The sequence below is a fragment of the Thunnus maccoyii genome, chromosome 11 (genome assembly GCF_910596095.1).
Source record: "Thunnus maccoyii chromosome 11, fThuMac1.1, whole genome shotgun sequence".
Taxonomy (NCBI): domain Eukaryota; kingdom Metazoa; phylum Chordata; class Actinopteri; order Scombriformes; family Scombridae; genus Thunnus; species Thunnus maccoyii.
Genome location: NC_056543.1, coordinates 12,588,178 through 12,614,491, shown reverse-complemented (window position 1 = coordinate 12,614,491; position 26,314 = coordinate 12,588,178). Strand labels below are relative to the sequence as shown.

Sequence of the window (26,314 nt, the reverse complement as noted above, 5' to 3'; positions counted from 1 at the left end):
AGCTGCCGAAAAGGAATGCACAGACGTGAAAACATGAGCAAACATTATTCAGTAAATGCTCAAGCTGCAGAGATGGATGTGAGATAACCACACACACACAGACACACACACACACACACACACACACACAAGCGCTCTCTAACCTGCCATGAACTCGTCCAGCCAGCCAGCCCCCCGTGTACCGGGCGTCTTTGAATCTTCCTTCTCCCGTAAACTTGTAGGAGGCTGTCCGAGACATTGCCGTCAACCCCGGTGACGACCCCTGACCTCCACCACCCAGCACCTGATCTATCTCCTGGTTAATAGAACGCAGCCACTTGTTCTATAAAGAAAAAGAGAAAACAAAAAAAAGAAGCTGCTGAGGGAGGTACGGCAGTAAGAGACAGAGGCAGAAAAGATTCTGAAATACGAATCAACAACAAGAGATACTGGAAAGTGATCTTTGAACCAGGGGAGCAGGAGTTGGTGTGATTAGTGATGTGTTCTTCCTCGTCCAGCCTGTTTCACAGATTGCACTGCACTATACCAAATTACAAAAACTCAATGGTCACACTATTTAATGAACTCATCTATGTCAAAAAAACCTACCTTTGAGAAAAATTGGAAGGAAAAGTTCATGTTTATTAATGTTTTTATATCAGCTGGGCTGAATTAATACATTTGCTTCCTAGTTCAGTACATCATATAAACATGTGTCACTTCTGCTGTTTAGTAACGAGGCTGAAACACCAATAACGCAAAGACTTGATTTATACACAGATTCCATCAATCTTATCGCCAAATTTCTTAATGCTTTTGTTTCTAAAATTGTAGCTGCCATTCAGATTCTCTACTTCACTGCATTATGTGCATAAAACTCCTCGGATGAAGCTTCAGTAAGTGTGTAGCGAGTGTATAAACCATGAATGTACCTTCTCTTGTGGTGTTGAGGCCACCAGGGTGAAACTCTCCTCTGGACACGTAATTTTGATGGCATAGCTGAAGACACACAACGCAACGACAATAATAAACTGAATGTGTATAAAGATGTTCAACACACATGGTACAAAGTGTTTTATAAGATTTTTTACAAAGTTAGAAGAATTTAGTTTCCAGCAGGTTGGTATAAAGGTGTAGACTCTCAGGTGTGTCTCAGGTTTAAGTTAGACCCAAATCCCTTCACCAATATATTTGATCTATTTCCAGAGCAGACACAAGTATCAACCTGGCAGCAGGCAACCTCTGAACCAAGGCTGAATGTTCATCAGTGCTGAAGTGCCTTAAAATGCAGTTCATCCACTGGCCACTAGATGCTGAGTCCAAAAAAAATATTCAGTCAAAAGAAGTCAATGAATAGAAGAAGTTTGGTTTTCAAGAACTAATTTCACTTCTTCTAATGTGAGTTTCGATGTCGATGTGAAAAATGACTCACAGATTTCGGTCCTCTCACTCTCAGCCGTAGTGATTTGCTGCTTCCTAAACAGTTTCAGCTCCATTCAGAGCCGCGCCCATCCCCATTGTCCAAATATGGATTTACTGAGATGTAATTTCCATCTCCAGGGATCAAAAACACCTTTTATGGGCAACACCAGACACTGTGTCCGTGTTTCTGTACAGTTTGTGGTATCAGCAAACCAGGCCGAAGATATAACACTACATTATTATTACTTTATATGTGGGGGTGAGTGAGATGTCTCATTATTCATCATCATAAACAATGATGGCTCACTGATTATATTAAAATATCAATGACTCTGTGTTCCTTACTTTCGACATTCATAGTTTGGCTTTTCAAAAACAATAAGTGAGCACATCAAACACAAACTCACAGTCCGCCGCTGTTCTCAGTGACCGGTTTCACCCACAGACAGGTCAGAGGATAGACGTGATGTGTGGAGAACTGAAGAGAGACACAGAGCGGCGGTGGTTAATGTACTTCTTCACATTTTCTGCATATGTAGGATGTTGATACTTCTCACATTAGGCAACCTCACACTGTCTGAGATTACCAAATTCATAACTTCAGAGATTACCACATCCACATGCAGCATGTGAGTTCCACAGAGAACCGCCGGTGTGATTTCAGTTTTATAATATGCTCGTGAGATGAAGGAATGCTGAATGAGATGTCACTGTGCACCCACTTCCCATTTCTATTACAAAGTCACATATTTGTCGGTTGTTTTCTCAACAGAGTTTTGACCTTTATGGTATTTCTTTAATTGTACAAATCATTATTTCTTTGTACAAATTCTTGTACAAAGGTCGTATCAAATTCTAAACCGAGTACCTACGTTCCAGGCAGCAATTACTTTCAGGCAATTTCAGTATGTTTTGAAAATCAACTTGCAGACGTGACTGTTGCTTGAGGTATGTAGGTAATCTGTCACAGTGACACGTTACTTTTCATCCTGAGGTTTGTTTTTTTTTCTCCAAGTTACTTCATCTTCATGTGGTGCTACTGCTGCATGTAGAAAAAAATAAAATCACACAGTAAACATCTGAGGTGAAACGTAAGAAACACTCTCATATCATCATTTTTATGACATCCATGTTTTCTTAATATTTTGTCTTTTAAGTTGAATTTTCCAGAGCTTCCTTGAATGCACCACAAAGAGTTTGAAAATAGTCCCTTCTTGCAACTTCCACATGCTGATGATGGAAACTTATACAAATAAATAAATAATAAAGTGTTCACTGTAATTTATTACCTATCTTGAATAAGTTTGAAGTCTCTGCAAGTTAATTTTCACTGAATACTGGAATTTACAGAAAACAAAGGCTGCCTGGAAGGTAGAAAAAATGAATCTAAAAAGTTACACTTTGCTTCAAAGAACTCAGCAATAACGGAAAATACAGTATATGTGATTTATAGTTAATGGCCCAAAAAACATGCAAAGTCTATGATACCCTCCTTTCAGATTATTTTTATCTTGTGTGGTTTAATTCAACCATGTTTAACTATTATATTAAGAAGGTGAAATGTTTGTAACCTGCAGTATCAACAATGTTTTTAAGATCTAATTAACAGCACAGGACATGAACCCAAAACCACAGACAGAGAGAGAGAGAAACAGGACAGGTTCAACACACCACCTCACACCAAAAAGAGACACACAAACTATTAGACCTTATCAAGGGTTCAGCAGCAAACTGCCTAAAAACAAACACAGAGAGTGGAGAGGGAGAGACACACAGGACAAGGCGACAGTAAATATGTTATCCTCCAAGAATGAGGAAGTTGTCATCTGAGCATAACGGTGACGGTAACGTTTTTCTTGTTCGGAGCAGGTGATGCTGTCGTCTCCTGGAGCAAGATGCATTTGACAGCCAAAATGCAGCGGTGAGTTGCATCCTTTTACAGGCTATGTGCTACTGCAACTATGACCTCTTAATGTTGCTGCTACAAACACATCTAAACCCAAATCCACACACAAACACACAAACACACAGCAGCCTGTTTGGCAGCGGCTAAAGCTCAGATTGGGCAGAATCTGTTATCAGGACAACATGCATTAAATAAATATTAACACAGGACATCTGTAATGTTTACGGGCCGCAGTTTTATGCAATCAGACAGCACAATGTACAGCTTTCTTTACAGCTTTTGCAAAACTTATTTCCACAATGAACAAGGCTGCAATATGACAAATCTGGATATTCATTAAGTTTGTCTTCCCATATTGATATAAATTTTTGGGTTAACGGTCCGTTTAACATTACATAAAGTCCTGTTTGAATATTCATTTATTTGCTTACTATTCCCATGTGAACCTGTAAAAAGTGTCAGCACTGAGCAGAGGCCAGCCCACCCATGCTGCCGCAGCACAAAGCTCACATAGGGTGATTTAACTGGTTGGTTGGAGGTGAAGTTGGGTTAACTGGTGTCACATATACTTACAAAGCTCTGAGAGGGAATGGCACCCTGAGTGAACGAAAGACACAAATATAAACTTCATCTGCAAAACATGCTAGAGGACCATAAACACCAAGAAGACAAGAAACGAAGACTGATATTCAGTGGAAGCGTTGTCTGATCTGAACCATGTTTCCAACGGCAACATCATCACTGTCAGCATCACGTTCATTTAAAATTATTTATATTAAATGTTTTGATTGCTGTTTGGATTTAATTGTTAATTGAAGGACACCATGATCACATCAATCATGACTTCTCTCATCAGATGTTACCTCTAAGGAGCTGGAAGAGGCCCCAGTTATTAAGAGACAGTTTATTTAAGTATCAGCATTAGTTGCCCTGGACCTACTGTATATTACCTGTAACTATCCTTTAAAAATTACCATCATTTAGTTAATTTTGTACTGATTCTCTGTGTGTGTTTGTGTGTGTGTGTACCTGTGTGTGCACCAGCACGTCGTTGAACAGTATGAACCAGTGGTTGGAGAACCGGCCGGCATTCTGCAGAGTCAGAGACCTGTTGCTGCTTTCACACACCACACGACGCTGCGGGAGACGCAGAACCTCCTGACAAACACACACATATAACACACACACACACGTTAAGAAGCTGAATAGATTCAAGTCAGACACAACTGCTGCATGTATCTATTACTACCTCAATATACCCCTTTCAGACAGTAGACGCACGTGTGACGCAGGTCTACTGAACACGTGTTAAACCTGCCTTTGACCCATTTATGAGATGTCACCCTAGTTCTTACTGTTAGCAGAGAGTCTGCAGTAATTCACACACTTACTGATAAACCTGAGAATTACATAGAATAGTTACCAGTTTCCATTTCTCATCTCTGTTTCTCTTTTTGGCAAGTTGGTCAAATGACATTTAAACATTGGTATCACTTAATTAATTTCCCTTCCTTGTAGCAACATCAGTTCATCAAAACCGGCCTTTCATTTAACCTCAGCTATGCATATATATAACTATAGTATAGCTATACTTAGAGGATTTGACTGATAAAGCTTGTTGTTCGGGGTATTCTGTCCAGGGCAAAAATCTTTTAGTGACTAATATCTGATTAAAAAGGAGCACACAGAAAGCAGGGACACCAATATATCTAATTTGGTGAATACAAGCGCAGTAGCTTAAGAAGTTTAAGAGCTAAGAAATGATTTACAAGAGCAAACTGTCTTCTGTGTATTATATTTTGGCGATGTAAAATCTCTTGAGGATTTGTCAGCAAACCAGTACAGAAAAGACAAATGTGTGCAGGTTAAAAATAATTAAACACAGAGTTGTTCTCACAGTATTTTTTCCAGAGTGGGTCTTCCAGAAGAGGAAGGTGGTTTCAGCCTCCTTCTTCCTCCTCAGCAGGGACAAAGACAGAGACTCATACTGACAGCTGCCCTGATGGAGGGACTGATACTCTGTTGTTAACTGGAGGAAAGAAAGAGAAGATGAGAGAAAACACATTTTAAACTTTTTTTTTTTAATTTTTGAACATACAAATGAATCCCCTCAGATACAGTACGCTTTATCAGACTACTGGAACAACTCAAAACCAGAGAAAAATATGAACTAGTTCAGACTCAGTGTTGACAAACTCCGTCTGTATAGAGACTGACGGAGACAAACCTGGCTGCCTAAAGAAAAATGAGGAAGAGGTTGAGGAACATTTTCTAGTCCACAATGTAAATATAATGAGGACTAAGTTCTTAATTTAAAGAACTCTCTTTATCTCTGTCTCTGCCAAGGCTGGATTATCCTCTGATTATTACACTGACAGTAATACTTACAATACAGCCAAAATTACTCAATGATGGGAAATACAGAGAGTTGAGAGAAAGTGAAAGAGAGATGAACAAGAAGTAAAAGAGTGTTTGAGTGAAAAAAGAAGCGTGATGAGAGAGTGTTTCACCCTCACCACATCATAGCAGGCTGCCAGTTTAAGCAGAACTCGGCCGTACTGGTGGAGCTGCTGCAGAGGCCAGTACAACAACGACACCAGATCAACATCATCTCTGGCAGACTTGTTTGATACACAGAGCTGAGCGAGTATCGTCTGCTGAGAACCTAAACACTCACTGGACACAGACAGACAGAGAAAGACAAACTTTAAACTCTCTTCGGACTCAATTATCTTGAGTACTTTCATCTAAATATGTGTTTGCTTTTAGTTCAAATTGTCTGTTTTAATATTTCCTGCTGCACAGGAAGTTGTTAAATCTGAATCTTTTCCTGCTCGGACTCAGATTTCGTTCTGTTGTTGGAGCCCTTTGTGGTGGGACTTGGAGAGGGCACATTCATGTCTCTACATTTTTGGGGTGCAGGGAAAAATGAGGCGAGCAGGACTCCTCGAGTGAGGACATAAAATGAAAAAAAAGGAGCTTACAGTGAGAGTTTATGGAGTGACTGGAATCCACCCATCACCTGGAAGTCACCTACTGAAGAACAATACCTGGACGGAGAGAAAGAGAGATTTTAATTGGGATTTTTATTTTAATTCACAATGTCAGACCAACTGTGCTGTTATTATTACAGTTACATCATATCAGTGGTGTTCTTACTATTGTTGACATGTTGAAAGGAATTATTTTCATCACTCCTTCACTATCTAATGTCAACAGAAACTTTGTAGCTTTATTGGCTCTGAAATCAAACCTTACTGGTTTATGTTTTAGGCTGTTTTCAAACCAGTCTTGTTCAGTCCGGTTGAATCGGACTCTGGTTAGTTTTCCTGCTTGTTGCAGTTGGTTTGGATAAATCTGAACACAGCAGTCGTACTCAAGTGTGGACCAAAACAACCATATCAAGATCCTTTAGAGGAAGTGGTTACAAAGTGTTGCTTTGCATGCTGGGATGCTGATGAGCTAAATCAACAGTTGCTAGCAGCTAGTGGGAGAATGAATCGAGGTCCGACCTGGACTAGCAACAAAGTATGTTGCCTTCTTGATATTTTGGCAGACCTTCTTCCTCTTCAGTCTTGCTCCTGCTGCAGATACATCTAGTCAACACTCTGTCATGGAGTTTAAGGATGCGTTTTGGTTTGTTTGAATTTTTTCAACATGAAAAGAAACCAGACCAGGTGGAAAATGCAACAGGTTTAGCGACTCATCTACTGATTTGTACCAGACGAACAAACTCTTGGTTTGAAAACAGCATAAACACCCATGTGACAGATTTCTCAAGTTGTTCCAAACGAGCCCAGAGAGCAGCAACTGCATGAGTTGTGAAACTCAGGAAAATTCATTCACAGTTCAAAATAAAACATAGTATTCATACAGACGTATGCAGTCAAATGCAGTACAGGTACAGTATACACTGTTATTACAGTGGACATGATGTGATTTTAACATTGAGGCAAAGAATATGAGCTGGTATTTAATCAAACTTGTTTATGGCTGTTAAATATATGTGTTAAATATAATCATAAATATCATCATATGTAAAACAATTAGAGCTATAGTATTTGCCTTTGAATTGCTTTCTGTTGTATGAGACAATGATCGTTTCTGTAAAAACTGGCAGTTATTCTACCCACAGACGTAAAGTGGGATGAATCACGTCAAATTCATAGTAAAAACAAGAGAAAAACATGACAGTGAAACTGGGAATGAAACAAACTAAAAGAACTGAAAACTGCAAGAGCAGAGGAACTGAAAACAAACAAAAACTACAATAAAATATACAAACAACCTTTAAAATATGAGGATGTGTGTCCTAAACTTATTTGAGAAAATACAGAAACTGTCAAAAGTTTGGACACACTCCCATTAATGAGAAAATGTGTCCAAACTTTTGTCCAATACCGTTCAGTAAAGATCATTTTATGCCGAGACAAAAAGTTGAACCTTACTCTTTATAAATGTCCAAGAAGTGTTCAGTGTGCGTCAGCAGGGGAAGGGAAGTGACATCACGGCCCTGCACGTCATGCAGGAAGTAGCTGAGTGACGTGGAGTGTCGACCGATCAGGACGCTCAGACGAACAAGACGCTCACAGAGAGAGAAGAAGAGATGAGTGCACGGCTCACCTAACGACGGACTCGCGCTCTCTGTGGGGTAGAAAGTACACACACACAGACACAGACACACACAAGTTTTCATTTACATTTGAGAGGAAAAGGGTAGAAGACACACAATCAAACTATTCATTATTATGGACTGCTGTCTGCTTTACTCTACTCAATAATTCACACCCAAAAAAGTAAATATAAACAGAATTTTAAAATTGCAAAATGTTTTACTATTATCATACTATTAGTAAAATAACTTCCCGGAGTTGTGAGTGTTATAAACCTCTGGTGTCTGCTAAGCCTTGAAGGGGACATATCGTGCTTTTTGTGATTTTCTGTTATTTTTATACTGTTATAATGTTGGATGTCGATGTTAAACATGGTCAAAGCTCCAAAGCTTGAGGTGAACATGTGTAAAAATGCTCTGTGTAAGTCAAAAGCCTTTCAATGTCACCTTTACTTCCTCCTCATGATGATCTGATTGTATCAACAACCTCAGCCTTTGTTGCAAAGGTCATTCAATAAGGAGTTTTTTGAAACTTCCATTAGCCCCAGAATATAAACACAGACCTCGAAATGCGCACGATACGTCCCCTTTAATACGCTCTGTCACTCCAACTTCCTGGATTGTATTTCACTGTCTCACCTGAACAACACGTCTCCACCGACGCAGCCCTCTGCGCTGTTTATCAAAGGGCTGTTTTTAAGTCTGAACACCCGCTAACACTTTAAATATGTATCTTAGTAACGTTTTTCTCAACTGTTAGAAAATCAGCACCACAGGAATTAGTGGTATTAATCAAAGAAAGACGGAGAGCAGACACCCTCTCACCTCTGTTAAACAGCGGGGTCATGAGCAGCTTCCTGACGCTGCTCAGCCAGCAGTAGAACTGTCTCTCTCTGGAGGCCAGTTCATGGATGGCTGAGATGAAACCCATGACGTTGTGATCTGCCAGCACTGCACAGCTCTGACCACCGCTGCACACCCTGCTAACGTAACCCATCTACACACACACACACACACAGAAGAAACAAAAGTCATTAATAGTTACAGCATGGAGATGTTTTGGTGAAGATTACAGGTGTGTGTGGAGGTTGGTGAGGCTTTGGTGAGGCTTATATTAGGTTTGAACTTCTCTACTCATAATAAGAACGCAGTAACATTAACATGATTAATGCTTAAATGTGTCTTTGTTGTTTATTTTTTGTTGAACTATGTATTAATAAAACTGCACTGGATGTGTGTGTTTGTGTGCTTCTTTGTTTTCTTTGATCCACACCAATCAGCACCTAATTTTACATTATACACCCACAAATAGCACTTTGTGCTTTTTTGCAGATTTAATCATAACCAACATCTCAGAGCTTGGATTCAAAACACTCTTCTGCTGTGCACTTCAGACTTTAAAGTGACTTCTTCTCTCGTCCATAATGTTCCATCATTCCAGTATTTTATGGTTTTTCTTCTGTTGTTTTAAACATTTTTTTCATCAACTTTCTCTGACTTTCCATTTTTGTTCTGTTTATTTCCTCTAGCTGAAAATGTAAACATATCTGTGTCTGTTGTGATGATCCCTGCCAGCGCCACACATGTCGTTTCTTAAAAAGAACACTTTTTCGCTGTCAGTCTTGTTGAAAGATAAAAAAATTTAAAAAAACAACAGTTGTGATTTGGACCTACAAACCTCCACGCAGAAAGGCAGCAGGGTGGGTCTGACTGTGTAACTCTCTGCCCTGTTAGGTGACCTCTGGCACGACCTTTGACTCTGGTATGAGCTCGTCTCTTGCTGCTGGCCGCAGTACAACAGGACAGGCTGGACACAGTCTCCGTCAGCCAAGAGGAGTGAGTGGCTCTGACCGGCTGACACGTCCCACGCTCGAAGACCATCAGACAGCTATGGTGGCCGTCCAGAGACAAAACACAGAATGCTATTAGGACGTTTACTGACTTTTTGTAGTTGTGTTACTGTAATTACAACCACCATTAGAACCATCACTACAATAAACAATACATTTATTAATTGGTCACACTTGATTCTAAGCCCCGTTATTTAGCATTTATAAACAGTACATAAACCATTAACAAATGGTTTCACACAGACTGCTGCTGCTCTGCTAACGTGCAGCTTCACGCCACAGGAATCACTGAACTAATGTCAGTAAATAACAGATGAAGAAATAAGCATTTGAGGGAATTAATTAATATATGACTGAACGTGTGAAATAAGTGAAGTGAGTGTGAATGACTGAATGAATAAAAGAATAGACATTTCTGTACCTTAGTCTGTTGCGGGACAGTGACAGGACTGTTGATATGACCGAGCTGTCCGCACATGTTGCTGCCCCACGAGTACACCTGCGACACACGAGAGCAGTTAGTTCGTCTGTGTGTGTGTGTATGTAAGTATGTCTATGTTTGCAAGGACCAATTTGAATTTTGGAACCAGAGGGTGAGGACATTTTGGCCAGTCTTTTTAAGACATTTTAAGCTCTCAGGTTTAGGTAAGGTCAGGGTGAGGGTTGGAATAAGGCATGGTGAAGGAAAAGGATGTAAAGAATACACTCTGTCTGTCAATGAGGGTCCTCACAAGTATAGAAGTGCCGTTGTTCGTTTGTGTGTGTGTCTGTGTCTGACCTGGCATTGAGCGGTGAGAGCCAGCGAATGGTGTGACCCTGCGGCGACTTTTATCACTTCCTCGCTTGTCAAAGAATTAATACATAGAGGCTGGAGTCTGGAGACACACACACACACACACACACACACACACACACACACACACACACACACACACAGAGTTAAGTCCAGTCTCTTGGATTTCACTACATTTCACATCATGTATTTATATTACATAATATCTGATCAATAAAAGAGGTTTTATGGGTTGGTAATTTACATGTTACATATGAAATAGTCCATTGTGATTTTCTTTATTTTATGTAAAACAGAAATAGAGTGTAGTTAGCAAAACACATTCAATTTAATAAATATGACATTTATTGCATTAAAATCAATTTATGGTCATTATACAGTCATTTAATCAAACATTAATTTCAAAATATTGTACTATACTGTTTTCTGTCTATGTTATACAAGGGGGATATATTATGTGTGTGTGTGTGTGTGCGTGTGTGTGTGTGTGTGTGTGTAAACAGACCTGGCAAGCTGATCTCCATGGCCCAGTTGCCCCTCAGACCCACGTCCCCAACTCCACACCTCTGTCTCCAGAGACGGCAGTATATCTCCTGCCTCCTCTGGGGCTGCAGTCTGAGTCCGACCCGCAGACGATGGCCCGCAGGCACAAGGGCGCCGTCGCCGTGGAGACCCTGAAAGAAAAATACATGATCTAATGGTAAGATCCTGGTTGCAATGTTGTTTCAAACAACTGAACCATCACCTACTGGTTAAATTTGAGCATCTGTCAAGACTGCAAATGAACTTCATGCGTCAGGAGTAAAAACAGCCACAAGAAACAGAGAAAAGAGATGAAGTGTCTCATACAGCAGCATGATGAAGGAAACAGCAGACATGGTCATATAACCCACACACACCCTAACGACTTATGTGAGCTCCTCTGGAACCAACTTTAAACATTTTATCACCTCGCTGTTGTAAGCCTCCGCCAACCAGTCAAGTTGCAGTTTACATCCGTGTTTGTCTAGACTCATCTAATATTTGTAGTGAAGACTTTGAAGGAATTTAATAAAAGGTATTAAGTGTATTTTCCTTGTGTGTGTTTAAATGCTTGACCAATAAAGCTGATTATGATAGAACACAAAGTTGTAGCCATGACAGTAGACGGTGCTTCAGATACGGATGTTGCTGCAAAGAAGCTACAAATTCTAAAACGTGGATGTTTCACACACACATCTTCAACCCGGCAACAGAGAGGATCAATACAATCACCACAGTTTCAAAGTGGACACCAAGATTAGTGTCAGCAATTCAGTATCTGACCACATCACAATCTCCCCTTCTGTTCCTGAGTTATGGCGTTGAATAACGGCCAGAAAAGAGTTTTTGCAGAACATTATGATGTCACAGTGAAGTTGACATTTGACCTTTTAGATATAACACATCATCACTTCATAATTTTATCCTATTAGACATTTGTGTGAAACTTTGTCATGATTAGCGTATTCATTCTTGAGTCCAAGTGGACGTTTGTGCCAAATTTGAAGAAATTCTCTCAAGGTGTTCCTGAGATATTGCGTTCACAAGAACGGGATGGATGGACAACCCGAAAACATAATGCTGTTGCCGGCACAGAGGCATAAAAAGCCAGCAATCCAATTCAATACAACATTATTTATTCCTGTAACAGATACACACAGTTGATAGGAAAGAAAGAAAAAAATAATGTTAATCACAATCAGCTAAAACAGTGAGCAAGGTGAAGCTGTCAAGGTGAGGTAAGCAGGCACAGAGCGGGAAATCACAGCACCAACAACATCAGAGGCAAGCAGGAAGAAATAGAAGAAAAAACAAACTGAAGCTTAATGTAATTAACTTTTAAAAAATAACAGCATTAGACGAGTTGTGTAATAGACTGAAATGACTACTAACTAAAACTACTAGAACTGACAAATAGTCTGTATGCTGAGTGGTTTTGTGCTGACTGCTGAGACACTTTCATTGTGACACTCTAGCAAACCAGATAAGGAGAAGTTAGTCTGCTACGTCTCTTAATCACCAGTTTCCCAAAAGGTTAAAACATGCATCTGCCTGTATTTTTGTTCCACTGTTGTGATACACTTCATAAATTCTCCTGTGGATGCTTGAAGAATAAATGGTTAGTTGAGAAGGGTTTATAAAGGGTTTATAATATTTGTTTCATGGCTTCTGCAATACAAGTTATATGTGTAGTTGTTTTCATTTTCTCCCAATAATAAGTTAATTGTCACCTTATCTCAAAAAAGCAAATATTTAATCTCAAAAAGTCAAATATGGTTTTATCATGTGAGCATGCGCATTCAACTGATTTGAGCTGATAACATCAGGTCACTGAGAACTCATTACTGTTCCTTGCGTCAAAGTGAAAGGCAAACAAACAGAAATTGCATTGTGTGTTTCTGTTGCAGATAACGTTAAAATGAGTCATCCTTCTGCGTTTCAGCGAGTCTGCTGGTATTGTTAATTTGACTGGTGCCAGACTTTGGGCCTCATGCAAGAACTACTCGTACAAACAGATTCGTTCTCAAGACAAACTTCATGCAAAATGAATATTCAGTTCATCTTATTGTCATCATCATCATGGATTTCCAATTTAGTGAGAGGTTTTTAGATTTTATAATATTTATTTGAATATTTCAGCACAACAACTTCTATGCTTCAATAGTTGTAGGAAAATTCTCTCAGACAGCTGCCTCGAGGTCTTTATGCAGGTGTTTGTCCAGTATCATCTTTTGCACCTGACGTGTAAGAATCACCTACTGCAGGTTATACAATATTATTTCATCTAATACCTTCATGATCGTCATATCCTCCTTTACCACCTCTCATATTAGACATGGACCGCTCTAGCAGACGGTATATTCTCTCTTTATTTCTGTCACAGTTCAGCACTGTTCTGAAGACACACTGTTGACTGCTCTACTATTCATATTTTCTAATTGTTTTGAGTCCTCTAATGCCACTACTGGCACTGCTAAATTCATTATGTTTTTGTCTGCTGATTTCTAACAGCAGGACTTAAAGCTCTGCAAGATGAAGTTCTTCTTTTTACTCCTTGATGACAAATTTGTGAGTAAGACACAGAAACGGAGCAGAACAGGAAGCCTTGTATGGTGCTGTGGATTATGCTAATGATCAAACCCATGAACGTGCACCTACTCATGAACAGACGGCATTCATCAGGCTAAAACAAACCATTGTCTGGTTAAGAGAGTTTGGTAAATCTGACTTGGAAAAATCATACAAACAAACCTCACAGAAAAAAAGAGATTTTGGATAAGCATAAAAAAATGTTCTTGCATGAGGCCCAATGTATGGCTCTGTTTACACCTGGTATTAACATCCGTCTCGGGTGATCCGATCACAAGTGGACAGCTCTATGTACAGGTGTAAACAGACCCAAGATGCATTGAGGACGGATTGAGATCCGATCACTAAGACCACATTCGGAGGTGATCTGGGCCATTCATTCATTCATCAACCATTCATTTTTCGCTTGTCTGTCTAAAAAATACTTCAGAAGCTAAAACCTTACTGGATAGTTTCTTCTGTCCTGTCAAATTGATAACGACAGTTTTTAGTTTTGCTACGCTGCTAAACATAATGGAGCTCAGGATTTATCAAGAGGACGGCTGCTTTACTCCAAACAGTATGAACCTGGACTGTGTGTGTAACAGATGACCTGTTGGATGTGTAGAAGATCACAGAACATTAATTAACATTAGATCCTGACTGATCCTGTCGGCATGTCGGAGATTTAAATAATCAATGAAGTTATGCTGCTGTGTCTTGTGCGTAAATGTGCACGCAGCTGCGGGGAGATCGCTGCATCTCTCTCTCTCTCTCTCGACGTGGAATATTCATATATATCCTAAACATGTATCCTGTTATCAAAAAAGGTGAACACAGCTTTGGACGAATAACGAACGAATTTGGTCTTTGAAAATAGAAATGATGTCCGTGTTTATTTGCATATAGAGAAGTGAGATCCGATCACAAGTGGTCACTCAGGACGCATGTGGAGACGCATGTTAATGCCACGTGTCAACGGACAGCTAGGTTACAAGTATGTAACACCACTCATGGGTATTTATTTCATATGTCAAGGCACAGGTGCATCATGCCTGATTCGCAGAGTAAGTGCTGCATGTTCGTAGCCATGTGTCTCACGCAGGGTGCACACAGAAACTATTAGCCATGTTTGTCAAAGACGTGACAACTAACTAAAACTACTAAAACTGAAAACAAGTCTATGTGCTGAGTGGTTTTGTGGTGATTGATGAGACACTTTCATTTTGACACTCCTGAGAGTCCTGGCAAATCAGAGGAGAACTTAGTCTGCTGCGTCTCTTAATCACCAGTTTCCGTAAAGGTTACAACATGCATCTGCCTGCATTTTTGTTCCACTGTTGTGATACACTTCATAACTTCTCCTGTGGATGTATAAAGAGTACGTGGTTAGTTGAGCAATGAGAAGGGTTTATAATATTTGTTTCATGGCTTCTGCAATACAAGTTATATGTGTAGTTGTTTTCATTTTCTCCTGATAATAAGTTAATTGTCACCTTATCTCAAAAAAGCAAATACTGAATCCAAAGACATCAAATACAATTTTATCATGTGAGCCTGTGCATTCAACTGATTTGAGCTAACAATAATATCAGGTCATTGAGAACTCATTACAGTTAACTGCGTCAAAGGGAAAGGCAAACAAACAGAAATTGCACTGTATGTTTCTGTTGCAGATAACATTAAAATCGGTCACCCTGCTCTTCGTTTGACTCCTTGGTAATAAATCTGTGAGTGAGACACAGAAACGGAGCAGAACAAGTAGCCTTATATGGTGGCATGGATTATGCTAATGATCAAATCCCATGAACGTGCACCTACTCATGAACAGGTGGCATTCATCAGGCTTCAGATCCTTTGAGACAGACACATAATGGAGAACATATATCCTGTACTTACTGATATTTTTTGTAAATAGTATATTAGAACTTTAACCCAAGTAACGTAAAAGGGAAACTGAGTTCATCAGTGTATTTACATCTACAAGTTAGGGCTGCATTGTTTAATTTTGGAACTCAAAGGTCTGAGATGAAGAGTTTTTATCGATCCGTTTGTTCAGACCCTTTCTATTCCTACCATGAGTGGGTGTTCCAGGCAGGGAGCGTCTCCTGTTTGGTCCTGTTTTCCCCTTCTGGTTAATATCTGTGAGACTGGAGCTTTTCTGCCCCTGCAGTGCCTGCCTCTCCTTCTCCAGATAAATCCGAACCTCTTCCGAACACACTGGGGAGGAGGAGGAGTAGATCCCGGCCACTCCACCGCTACTGTAGGAGAGAAGGTCAAGGATCAGGTGGCAAATACACTGTAGGTGAGAGTCAATTTGGCATGTGGATATTGACCTTCAGTGTGTTCCTATTACACAATGATTAAACAAAAATGAATGGAGGGCACTTTTCCACTTTTCTGAGTAATATGAGTCGTCTGGCCAAAAGTGTTACAAAGACAAAATAGTCATGCTGGAAGGTGGGAAGTGAAGTAGGCTATCACGTGGGAGAACACAGAGTAGACCAGCAATAGGAGAAGGCTCAGAAGGGCTTGGGACAACTTGAGAGATTGTTGCAAATACTGATGTCCAGAAAGGGGCAAAAGAAGGACAAGGACAAATTTAAGAGTTGCAGGAGCTTGGTGACGAAAACACGTTGGGTCTATGTTTGGATCAAATCTAGCCAGTCTACATCTGGTCCAGTGAGTCCTATGAACAATTTTGCATTGAATCACCCCATGTATGACACAGATAGAGAAGCAATGCACTCTGGTCAGAAGGACTCTTAAAGTTGGGTCACCTATAGCACCACCTATGTCCTGGGACCAGGCTGCTTATAAAGTAACAGACAAAGGGGATTGTAGTGCAAAAAGGTGGTTATAAACTGTAATGATGGCCCCTCTAAGATCAGGGTCAACGTCTAGAAGAGCATCAATAGATGAAGAGGGAGGGATAGAGGGGAAATCAGGATAACGCTTGCGCACAAAGTTCCTAACCTGAAAGTGTCTGAAATGGTGAGATCTTGGGATAACAAACTGGTCAATAAGTTGCTTGAATGAGGCAAAAACGCCATCTACGTAAAAATCTTTGACAAAAGCAACACCCTTATTGCACCATGATTCAAAAGCATTATCATGTAGGGAAGGAGGGAACAGTGGGTTGGCGTGAAGGGGGGCCAAAAGGGAGAGATGTTGGAACCTGTAATGTTAAATAAATTGCCTCCAAAATTTAATACTGTTGGCAAAAATAATGTTATTGTTGCACCTGGGGGGTGGGTCTGTGAATTATAAACATAAAAAAGCAGACAATGATAAAGGGGCGGAGGAGAATGATTCAATGCGGAGCCGGGCCAGGATGGGGTCAGGGGATTTAAGTTTGGTCCAATATAGTATCAAGCGGAGATTAATAATAAAACTGAAAATTGGGCAAGGACATACCACCTAAGCTTTTGGGATTCTGTAATATCTCCTTTTTCCCTCTTAGGGTTCTTACTGTTCCAAAAAAACTGGGAGATAACACTGTCAAGTTAATGAAAAAAAGGTTTGGGAATGAAAATGAGAATGCACTGAAAGAGATAAAGAAACCTAGGCAGAATATTCATTGTGACACAGTTTATGCAGCTGGCCAGTGGAAGGGGGAGGAGAGCCCCATGCTGAAAATCTTGCTTCAAGCGTTTAAGTAAAGGGGTGAAAATGAAGTCAAACAGGTCATTAAATTTCTTAGTAACACAGACTCCCAGGAAAGTTAACTTCTCCTGGGAGATCTTGAATGGAAACATAGTGAGGGGGGAAATCTTGGCTGCTGCATTAACAGGCATGAGTTTGCTTTTACCGAAGTTCACCTTATAATCTGATATATTACCAAATGCATCCAATATATTCAATACTTAGGGAATGGATTTATCTGGGTCTGCCAAGAACAGAAGTAAGTCGTCTGCATACAGAGCTAATTTATGCTTGACTCCTCTCCTTGTAATACCCAACACATTCCTATTCCTCCTCAATGCTATTGGCTCTCTTTCTTGATTGTACCTCTACAACTTATTTTATCACAACATAGATTACAACATGATTGACAATTTTCTTAGACTTTCTTGTCCAAATAAAAGTGCTTCATTGTCAACTAAACTTTGTCTTACTTGTTAGTTTGACTCTTAATCGGCATGTCGTCTTTGTAACTGGAAGTGAAAATATCCGTGGAAGGAGTTGAAGAAACATAGCTGTCATCTGGACGGAAAGATGAATGGAGAGAAGGGAAGAAAAACAGTAGCGATAAAATAAATTAAATACTAGAAATCTGCAAAGAACAGAGTAACAAGCAAACAATGAAGTGAAGAAATGAGCTAACTACTATTAACAAATAGCTAGGACAACAAAGAGAACAGATCACATAAATCTAAGAACAAAAAACAAAAGAACACATCTATGGATAAAGAGATGAGAAATATATAAATATAAAAGAACAAACATGCAAAGGAACAAACTTTAGAGCATAGGACTGCACAGAGGAAAAGGGAACAGATACATCACTAACCTGAAGTCTGACTGCTCAGTGAGTCGGTATCTCCAGGTCCACTGGCATGTCGCATCTCTAATGAGTGACCAGACAGCTTCTGGAGGAGGTTCTGAAGCTCGAGCTCGTCATTAAAGGAGTTCTTGTTGGCTGTCCAGCCTGACAGTGGTTGGGATTTAGGGCTGCCGTCTGTCTGGGTTAGAGGGTCAGCGTGCCCTTCGGACTCCAGCTTGGTGCCAGCGGGAAGATTCTCCCTGTTTTGCAATGGAGGAAAGGAACAGAGATAAATGAAAATAAGAGAAGGACATGAAAATGCAAAAATGTTAAAACTGAGAAATAAAAGGGAGAACCATAATATTCGTAATACTGTACTGTATAGTGTTAGATTTGCCGTCTTCAGAGTATGGACATAGACCAGCTCCAGACCCAGGGCTGCTGCCAGCAGACCTTCCCCCAGGTCGGAGCCTTTGTCTGGGTCTTCTTCTTCTGGGAGACATCTGGGAATAGACACCAAAGAAGAGGATCAACCAGTGCTGAAAACACTCAAAATCATTTAAATGAGCACCAATACATGTAGAAAGGAACAGTATGATGTAGTGCTATAGCTGCTGAAACATATCTCAAAGATCCCATAGCACCACATCACAACAATTTCTCCTCTAGAAATGACAGATTCTAGGATGTTGAAGCTGATGTAAAGTAACAATTTTATACTACTAATTGTGTTCATTTTTTGAGTGTGGTTTTCATCACCAGATTTCTTCAATTTCTTCGTCTCACGGTATGTTTACCTCGGCTGTCATGACTTCAGTTAGCTCCACTCCCAGTGGACAGTAGTGAGCATCATCAACTGCAAGGGGCTCCTCCCTCTCTGTAGATGAGTAGCGAGGTGACTGACCCTGCTCCTTCTTCTCCGGGGGTTTCTGCGTAGTGTAGTTCTGCTGAGGTAAACTCCGAACCAGAGCCAAGCTGTGGTAGGCACCACAAGCCACCTGTGGGAAATAAACAGTAATACTGGAAACAACATCTTATTTCTGTACTTTTAATGTGGCAATGAAGATATCAGGAAGAGCAACTACCTGGATCACATGTCTGCCTGCCAAGTGCTCCACCTGGGCCAGAAACAGAAAATGATAAATTATAAAAATATACTGTTCTGTCAATCCATTTAGTCTTACACAAGCATACCTTCTGTGGTCTCCATACAGGGAAGGTGTTTGTGACCAGGCCAAGCTGGCAGCCACTGCCCCAAGCCCACAGCTCATTCTGGGCTGACAAAGCCAGGCTGTGCTCACGTCCACAGGCCAGATCCACAACCCGAACCACCACTGGAGGAACGACCTCATTGTCCACCACAGTGACAGGACATGGTTCTGAAACTAGCACAAAGCAAAGTGTCAAACACATACATATAAAGAGTCTAAAGGCTGTTTGAGGGGATTTTACAACAAAAGTAGACATATCTTTCTAATACTTTTTATAATCTAACTTTGATTATTTCCACATTTTCTGTTACCACAGCTGCATCCGTTACAATCTTATTGTAAGTGTCATGAAGTGGAAAGTATTAGATCTTTAATCTGCTCCATGTTGACCTCACCACCAACAAGCTCTACAAGCACCAAAAAATACACAGACCTGCCTGAGCACACGGGTCAGAGTTCTTGTGGTTTTTAGATAGCTTATGTTGTCCTGGCATGTATTAACATCTTTTCAGATCAGGTACAACAACACACTTGACATGGCTACAGTCCAGGGCCCCACAACACCTTGATACAGAAGCATTATATAGCCTTAAATGACACAATAACTGATTTCTCTAAATGGATGTAGGGAAAGAAAGAAGGAAGGAAGTGAGGAAAGACTGTCAGGTGGAAGGACAGAAGTGAGACAGGAAGGAAGAACGCTAAGAACGAATGAGGAAGAATATAGAAGCGCTGAAGGAAGAACGAGGTGAGGAGGGAAGACGACTCAAGGGAAAGTAGGAAGGAATGAAAGAATAAAGTGAGAAAGGAAAGTGTTGACCAACCTGTGATGTTTGCGGTTGTGCCCCTCTCGGTCAGCCCACACTGTCCTGCAGTGTTCTCCCCCCACATGTAGACGTTTCCCTGTTCGCTCACCGCCCCACAGTGGAAACCGCCGGCAGCCACACGGACCACCGTCCTCCCCAGCAGGGACTCCTCCAGCACCGGAGCAGAAACTGGAACGCTCAGACCTCTCCACAGCAGCTCACCGAAAGAATACACCTGACCACCTGGAAGATGGCAACAACTGAGTGGAAATGGCTAATTTTGATCTTGAAGCTAAGGGTAGAAATGTTTTTATGGTTTATTGTGAATGGGAGGAATGTAATTGTTGAAGATGTAATGATATAACCACAGCAAGCTCAGTTCACACGAGCAACTTGGTTTCAATCTGCAGCTACAGATGCACACAAAAGAAAAATCATCCTTTGCGATATGGATAAAATAGAAGATGTTCCTCTGATGCTGTTTTTGGAAAGAACTCTGAAGAGAAGAACTCTGAACCACAAATACTATTAATACCTAGATTAGGGGATTTCAAGCACAATATAATGTCCACACTCTCTCTCACCCTGTGATAGCAGGAGTCCATGGTGTTCTCCCAGCGCGACCTGCAGGACGCACTTGGACAGCAGCACTCTCTCAGGGCAAAGCTGCTCACTGGGGCCCCCTGATTTCCAGATGTGGAGCAGTCCTCGCTCTGGAGGCGTGGGGGCCCGCTCATCAGCAGGGCTGCAATAACCCACACAAAATTTATTACTAACATTACCCTGAATTGAGCCTGAAATTTTAGACATAACCTGCCCTCAACCTAAACTGACAGTTATGGCTGAACCTAACAATCACCAGCCCGGCCCAGACACAACCAGACATTTCTTCTTTAAAGTATTTTTTCAGGCATCCGTGACACGAAAGACAATTATCTGAACGACAGATTAAATTCCATCTAATTCATCCATCAACCACTAATTGTTTTGTTCAGCTCAGGCCCAGACATGCAGTTATGTGTCGAGGAAGGAGAAAAACATTGTAAATACCTGAACGCCAACAGTGTAGACTACACTGATATCTGGCAAAAGCCTAAACTGACAACTTATTTTTTATTTCAGAAAGATTACAAATGTGAAAATATGTTAAGTATAATTTTCCTCAGTCAGAGATCACTTTGTGCACAGATGAGGTTTATTATCACTATATACTGAAACTAGAAGATACAGATATAATTTCATTCTCTTTATATCATGATTTATGACAAATATTGTTCAATATTGTTGAGCTTTAATTGAAACCTTTTTGATAATGTCTTTGCATTTTCTGAATATATTTCTAAAGCATGGGATTGGAGGAGAAAAGTAACATATGATAGATAAATTCCTCAGACTCTATTCTATATAGGTTGCAAACTATCGGTCTATGAAGTGGATCAAATATACAGTGTTTGGCACCGAGAGAACAAAAGACTGAAGCACACCGATTAATTCACAGCCTTTAATTATGCAAACAGACGTTTTGACATTAATGTGTCTTCACCAGAGTCAAAGACTGAAGACACAGTTGTGTTGAAACGTTAGTCTGTTTGCACAATTAAAGGCTGTGAATTAATCGGCGTCCTCCAGTCTCTTTTGTTCTCTGGAAGTCTGCTGTCTTTGAACTAAGAAGCACCTGATTCAGCTGGATTTTGCTGGAAGACATGCAGAGAACACTGTTTCATACAGTGTTTGGCATTGATGGATGCAGATTTTGTTTTGTTTGGATTTGTGTGTTGTGTTTTGTGCTCATGGGGCTGTTTATATATTTGTTGTTTTTCCACTGTGGGATATATCTCCTGGAGCGTTAGTTGTGGGAGGTTTATGTTTATGTTTGAATGGTGTTGATGTATTGTGCTGCTGGATAATGGTGGGTTTACATGCTGGAATGTTTGGTTTGTTGTTAGTTAATATGCCTGAATAATCCCATGAGGGATGGGTCATGTAAATGACTGGATACAAAAATAAAACTATTCATTCATTCATTCAATACTGAACTGGACACAAATATATAGCGGAGCTGCAACACTGAGGTATAACACTGAATGAACACTCTTTCATTGTGAGTTTGATATTTCTTCACATTAAAGCAACCGGCCATCATGGAGTTCAGCCATCTTGTTATGAAGCTGATTATCAAAAATTACAAAAATTTAATTTGTCGCATTTTAAGTTTAAATTCTCAAAACCTCAATAACTGCTGAAACGCATTCAGTAAGGTCTGACTGATACTGACTGAGGCTGACCATTTAAACATAAACATATAAAACCAATAAACAACAAACAAGTGTGATTAGTTTGTCACTTGTACATGAAATGCACTACTGGTATGAAAGTCATTATATACAGCAATTAAAGCTTAATTGTAGGGCTGCAACTGGCAATTATTTTCATTATCAGTTAATCTGTCCATTATTATCTCCCTTAGTAATTAGTTGTTTGGTCTATAATGTTAGAAATTGGTGAAAAGTGTCAATCACTGTTCACCAAAGCCCAAGATGCAACCTAAAACATCTTGTTTTGTCCCGACCAACAGTCCACAACCCAAAGATATTCAGTTTACTATCATAGAGGACTAAAGGAAATAGAGAATTTTGGCATTTCATTTTTTCTTAAAAAATGACTCAAAATGATTAATTGATTATCAAAACAGTTGGCACTTAATTTTCTGTCAATCAACTAAATTATTAATTGACCAATTGTTGCAACTTTACTTGACTGTTATATACTGAGAGAGCTCAGTGGTCGATATAATCTCACATCTTGCCCAGATGAAAGGAAACATGATTTCAGTGGCATCTTGCTTTCGTATTCAACATGTTTCCAGTGGAAACAGGTTAGTGATGAGATATAATCAGGACAGGGGCAGCACAAGAGTGTGTGTGTGTGTGTGTGTGTTTACCTCTCCTCTCTGTTCTCCATCACTTCAGACTATCTGTTCCGCAGGTCAGTGAAGGCATCATTATTAACATTTTTCCAAAGCTCTCGTCTTCAGTTCACTTCCAAGAATAAATCAGTTTGCAAAAGACAGTTGAGTCATCTTTCCTGTTTTGACGCCTCTGTGGTTCATCTGGTTTCAGGTGCTTGTTTTCTAAGAATCACCTGTCAAAATAACACATTAAATATGTGTATTACTTGACTTGTCTGACATGTACAATAATAACTAGCATTATTCAGGTCACTTAATTTAGAGGACAATAGTGCTGACTGTTTCCAAAGTAAATGATGAAATGTTGAAACTGATTTTCAGTCATCAAGAGAGGATAAGCTTTCATTTCATACTAGTATGCTACAAAAATCAACACTGAAACTTGTTTGACTGATCACAGTGAATATTTACCCACCTTATCATTGTTGTTACGATGCACTGAACATCAATTTAATCAACCATATCATTAAGTGTACAGTGCAAATGATGCTTGTTAATATCATGATATCAGTTTGACAACTCAAGGTCCAGGTTTTTCCGGTGCTTTCAACTGCATTTTACAGTCATCACCTCAGTAACCTTGAGTTAAAATTATATTGTGAAACTATTTCCAAGTTCAAGAATGCAGTGGTGGAAAGTAAAAAAGTACATTTACTAAAGTACTGTACTTCAGTACAATTTTGAGGTACTTGTACTTTACTTGAGTATTTCCATTTGATGCTACTTTATACTTCCCCTCCACTACATTTCAGAGAGAAATATTGTACTTTCTACTCCCCTACATTTATTTGACAGCTTTAGTTACTTTTCAGATGAAGATTTGACACAATGGATGATATAACAAGCTTTTAAAATACAACACATTATCAAAGATGAAATCAGTGGTTTCCAACCTTCTTGGCTTTTGACGAATTACAAAAAGCAGTGTGTAGTCAGGGTCACATTTCAGACGTCTATGAGTTGTTAAAAACTCCACCAAATAGTGATTTCTCCCTCTAAACTTCTCACATGGTTTCACTTCAGTAAATGTTCAAATGATCCAATATTTCACTATAAATCAAAGATTAGAGAAAAAGTCCAAAAACTGAAAACAGATTTGTGTATCAAAACTTTTCTACTTTCCTCTCCATTAATCATCTCCCGACCCCTCAGATTTATCTGGTGACCCTTTAGAGGGGCCGGACCCCTAGGTTGGAAACCACTGGACTAAAGTAGCTAACTGTATATAAAGTAATTCAAAGTAATTCCACTTCCAGCAGCTACAACAGCAACATGCTGCTTACAAACTGATGCTCCAGTATTAATAATCTACTGATGTCATATATAATAACATATTAGTCACAGGGAGGAAAAGAGTACTTTTACTTTAATATTTTAAGTACAGTCTACTGCTAACACTTTATTTTTATTTAAGTAAAGGATCTAAATACTTCTTCCACCACTGCCAGAATAAACCACTGGGAGCGGGGGTGGTTTCTTTTGATCTTTGCTGGATTATTATGATCTGTAATGGCACCACTAACATGTCACAACAACCACTCAATGCCCAGTAAAACCTTTAGAGATTTTTGTGCTGCTACATGTTTCTTACGAGCTGACATTAACATTAAGTCGAAAGCTAATCCGCACAGTGGTCGTCTGTGTCTGTATCTATGGAAACACACAGCCAGTAATCACTAAAAATACATTAAAGTAAATTACACACAGACCTGATAGATTAGCTAATAATAGCCTGACAGACGTGTTCTGTCAACGAGTAAATATTTACAGACATTATTATAACTTTACACGCCTTTCTTGCTTAGTTTCCTTTCTTTTTTAGCTTCATTACATGTTATTTACCATTTAATTTAAACATGAGTTTGCGTTTGTTTATATAGCGCTACAGCTAGCTGAAGTTGGCTAGCTTCATGCTACTGCAGCTAAAGGTGCTAACTAAACTTACCAACCGTCAGTTTGTACTTAGATAAGGTAGAAAGTCGCGGAGATTTGCGATGCGGGGAAGCCTCAACAAGTCCGAACAACTGTGTGAAACTGTCACGGCAGCACTCCTGAGGTATGTGATCTTTTTATATTCAAATCAGTGCAGCGCAGTGGAAGCAGAAGTTGCCTTTGGCAGTTCAGTGTTGTCGCTCTGCGATGGCAGCCCGGCAGGGACAAAAATGACGGCGGTGCCACACCTGTTGCAGCTGCTGTATGTCAGAGATGCTTCGTTTCAAGATCTGTGGATATCGATAATTATTACAAATGTGACTTATGTAGCAGTGAAGAAGACAAGACTGAACATCTATTTTATGAGTGTCGGTATATACTCACCATACACTCAATCCCACCACTCAATTAAGCTGGAAGCCAATAGGATGTAATACTATACTATGACAACAAACACCAGGAAGTTCAACGGACTGTAAACGTATATATTTAACTGGGAAAAGTCCACATCCATTAATCCAAGTCCTCAAGGTCTCACCCAACGTTTGAACTTTTCCTGATTGAATTTAGAAAGTATTTCGAGTCTACCCAGCTTATAAACATTGAGAAATGGGCACATACAGTTAGTATGCTCCAAGATTTTTTTTTAAAGAAATCTGATTTTATTGCCTTGTTTTTCTGTTATCTTTCTAGCTTTTTAAATATTATTACTTTTAACCTTTGTCTTGTTCCCTTGTTGACTGTATCAACAAACTGAAAAGGAAGTCATGTCCTTCATGTTGTCTTTGTTTCATTATGATGCCTAACTGTTTTCTGTTAATGTGCTATCGTCACACATGTTGTAAATGACGATTTCTATAAATACAGCGATGGGAAAAATAAGTGTGCTCGTGAGGCGATAGTGAAAGAAAGAGGATCCACTCTATCTCTCTTTCCAGTGTCTGACTGTCAGGTTCACATATGTCCTCACCTTGTCTGCTTTATTTGCTTTGACTGCATACAAAACAGCGCTTGTCAATATTTCTTTACACTACAAAAACTGGATAAAGGATGGTTCATAAATAAACTGACAACACTTTGTTTTTGTATTCACTACTTCACCTATATAATATAAACATATTCAGTATAACTATAGCTAGCTAGTATTTTGCACAACTTTTTTTTATTTTTACAATCCACAAGTCTGGCCATGTATATAGCCTAAGTATTGTAATGTTCATAATGTATATAAGGTATATAGATTGAATTCCATTTACTTG

The 26,314-nt window shown here is 39.7% G+C and overlaps 1 protein-coding gene across 5 annotated transcripts in view; it reads right to left on the bottom strand.

Moving 5' to 3' along the window:
- LOC121906948 (alsin-like) overlaps positions 1–25,281 on the bottom strand; it is a 48,234-nt gene extending 22,953 nt beyond the window's left edge. For 4 of the 5 annotated variants that reach the window (XR_006098771.1, XM_042426198.1, XM_042426200.1 and 1 more), the window contains exons 1-24: positions 25,069–25,281; positions 23,097–23,296; positions 20,740–20,900; positions 20,174–20,398; positions 19,333–19,523; positions 19,224–19,256; positions 18,936–19,136; positions 18,517–18,641; positions 18,166–18,398; positions 17,771–17,858; positions 15,729–15,913; positions 11,068–11,236; positions 10,548–10,644; positions 10,191–10,268; positions 9,598–9,807; positions 8,745–8,916; positions 7,756–7,951; positions 6,292–6,357; positions 5,824–5,983; positions 5,205–5,336; positions 4,337–4,465; positions 1,809–1,879; positions 912–978; positions 144–322 (exon numbers count right to left, since the gene is read on the bottom strand). Coding sequence is in view for 4 of the 5 variants with exons in the window: in XM_042426198.1 (XP_042282132.1) it covers positions 144–322; positions 912–978; positions 1,809–1,879; positions 4,337–4,465; positions 5,205–5,336; positions 5,824–5,983; positions 6,292–6,357; positions 7,756–7,951; positions 8,745–8,916; positions 9,598–9,807; positions 10,191–10,268; positions 10,548–10,644; positions 11,068–11,236; positions 15,729–15,913; positions 17,771–17,858; positions 18,166–18,398; positions 18,517–18,641; positions 18,936–19,136; positions 19,224–19,256; positions 19,333–19,523; positions 20,174–20,398; positions 20,740–20,900; positions 23,097–23,116 (3,188 nt within the window). In the remaining variant the exon portion in view is untranslated. The remainder of the gene's footprint in view (positions 1–143; positions 323–911; positions 979–1,808; positions 1,880–4,336; positions 4,466–5,204; positions 5,337–5,823; positions 5,984–6,291; positions 6,358–7,755; positions 7,952–8,744; positions 8,917–9,597; positions 9,808–10,190; positions 10,269–10,547; positions 10,645–11,067; positions 11,237–15,728; positions 15,914–17,770; positions 17,859–18,165; positions 18,399–18,516; positions 18,642–18,935; positions 19,137–19,223; positions 19,257–19,332; positions 19,524–20,173; positions 20,399–20,739; positions 20,901–23,096; positions 23,297–25,068) is intronic. The other variant, XM_042426199.1, reaches the window with a different exon arrangement.
- Between the last annotated feature and the right edge of the window lie 1,033 nt (positions 25,282–26,314).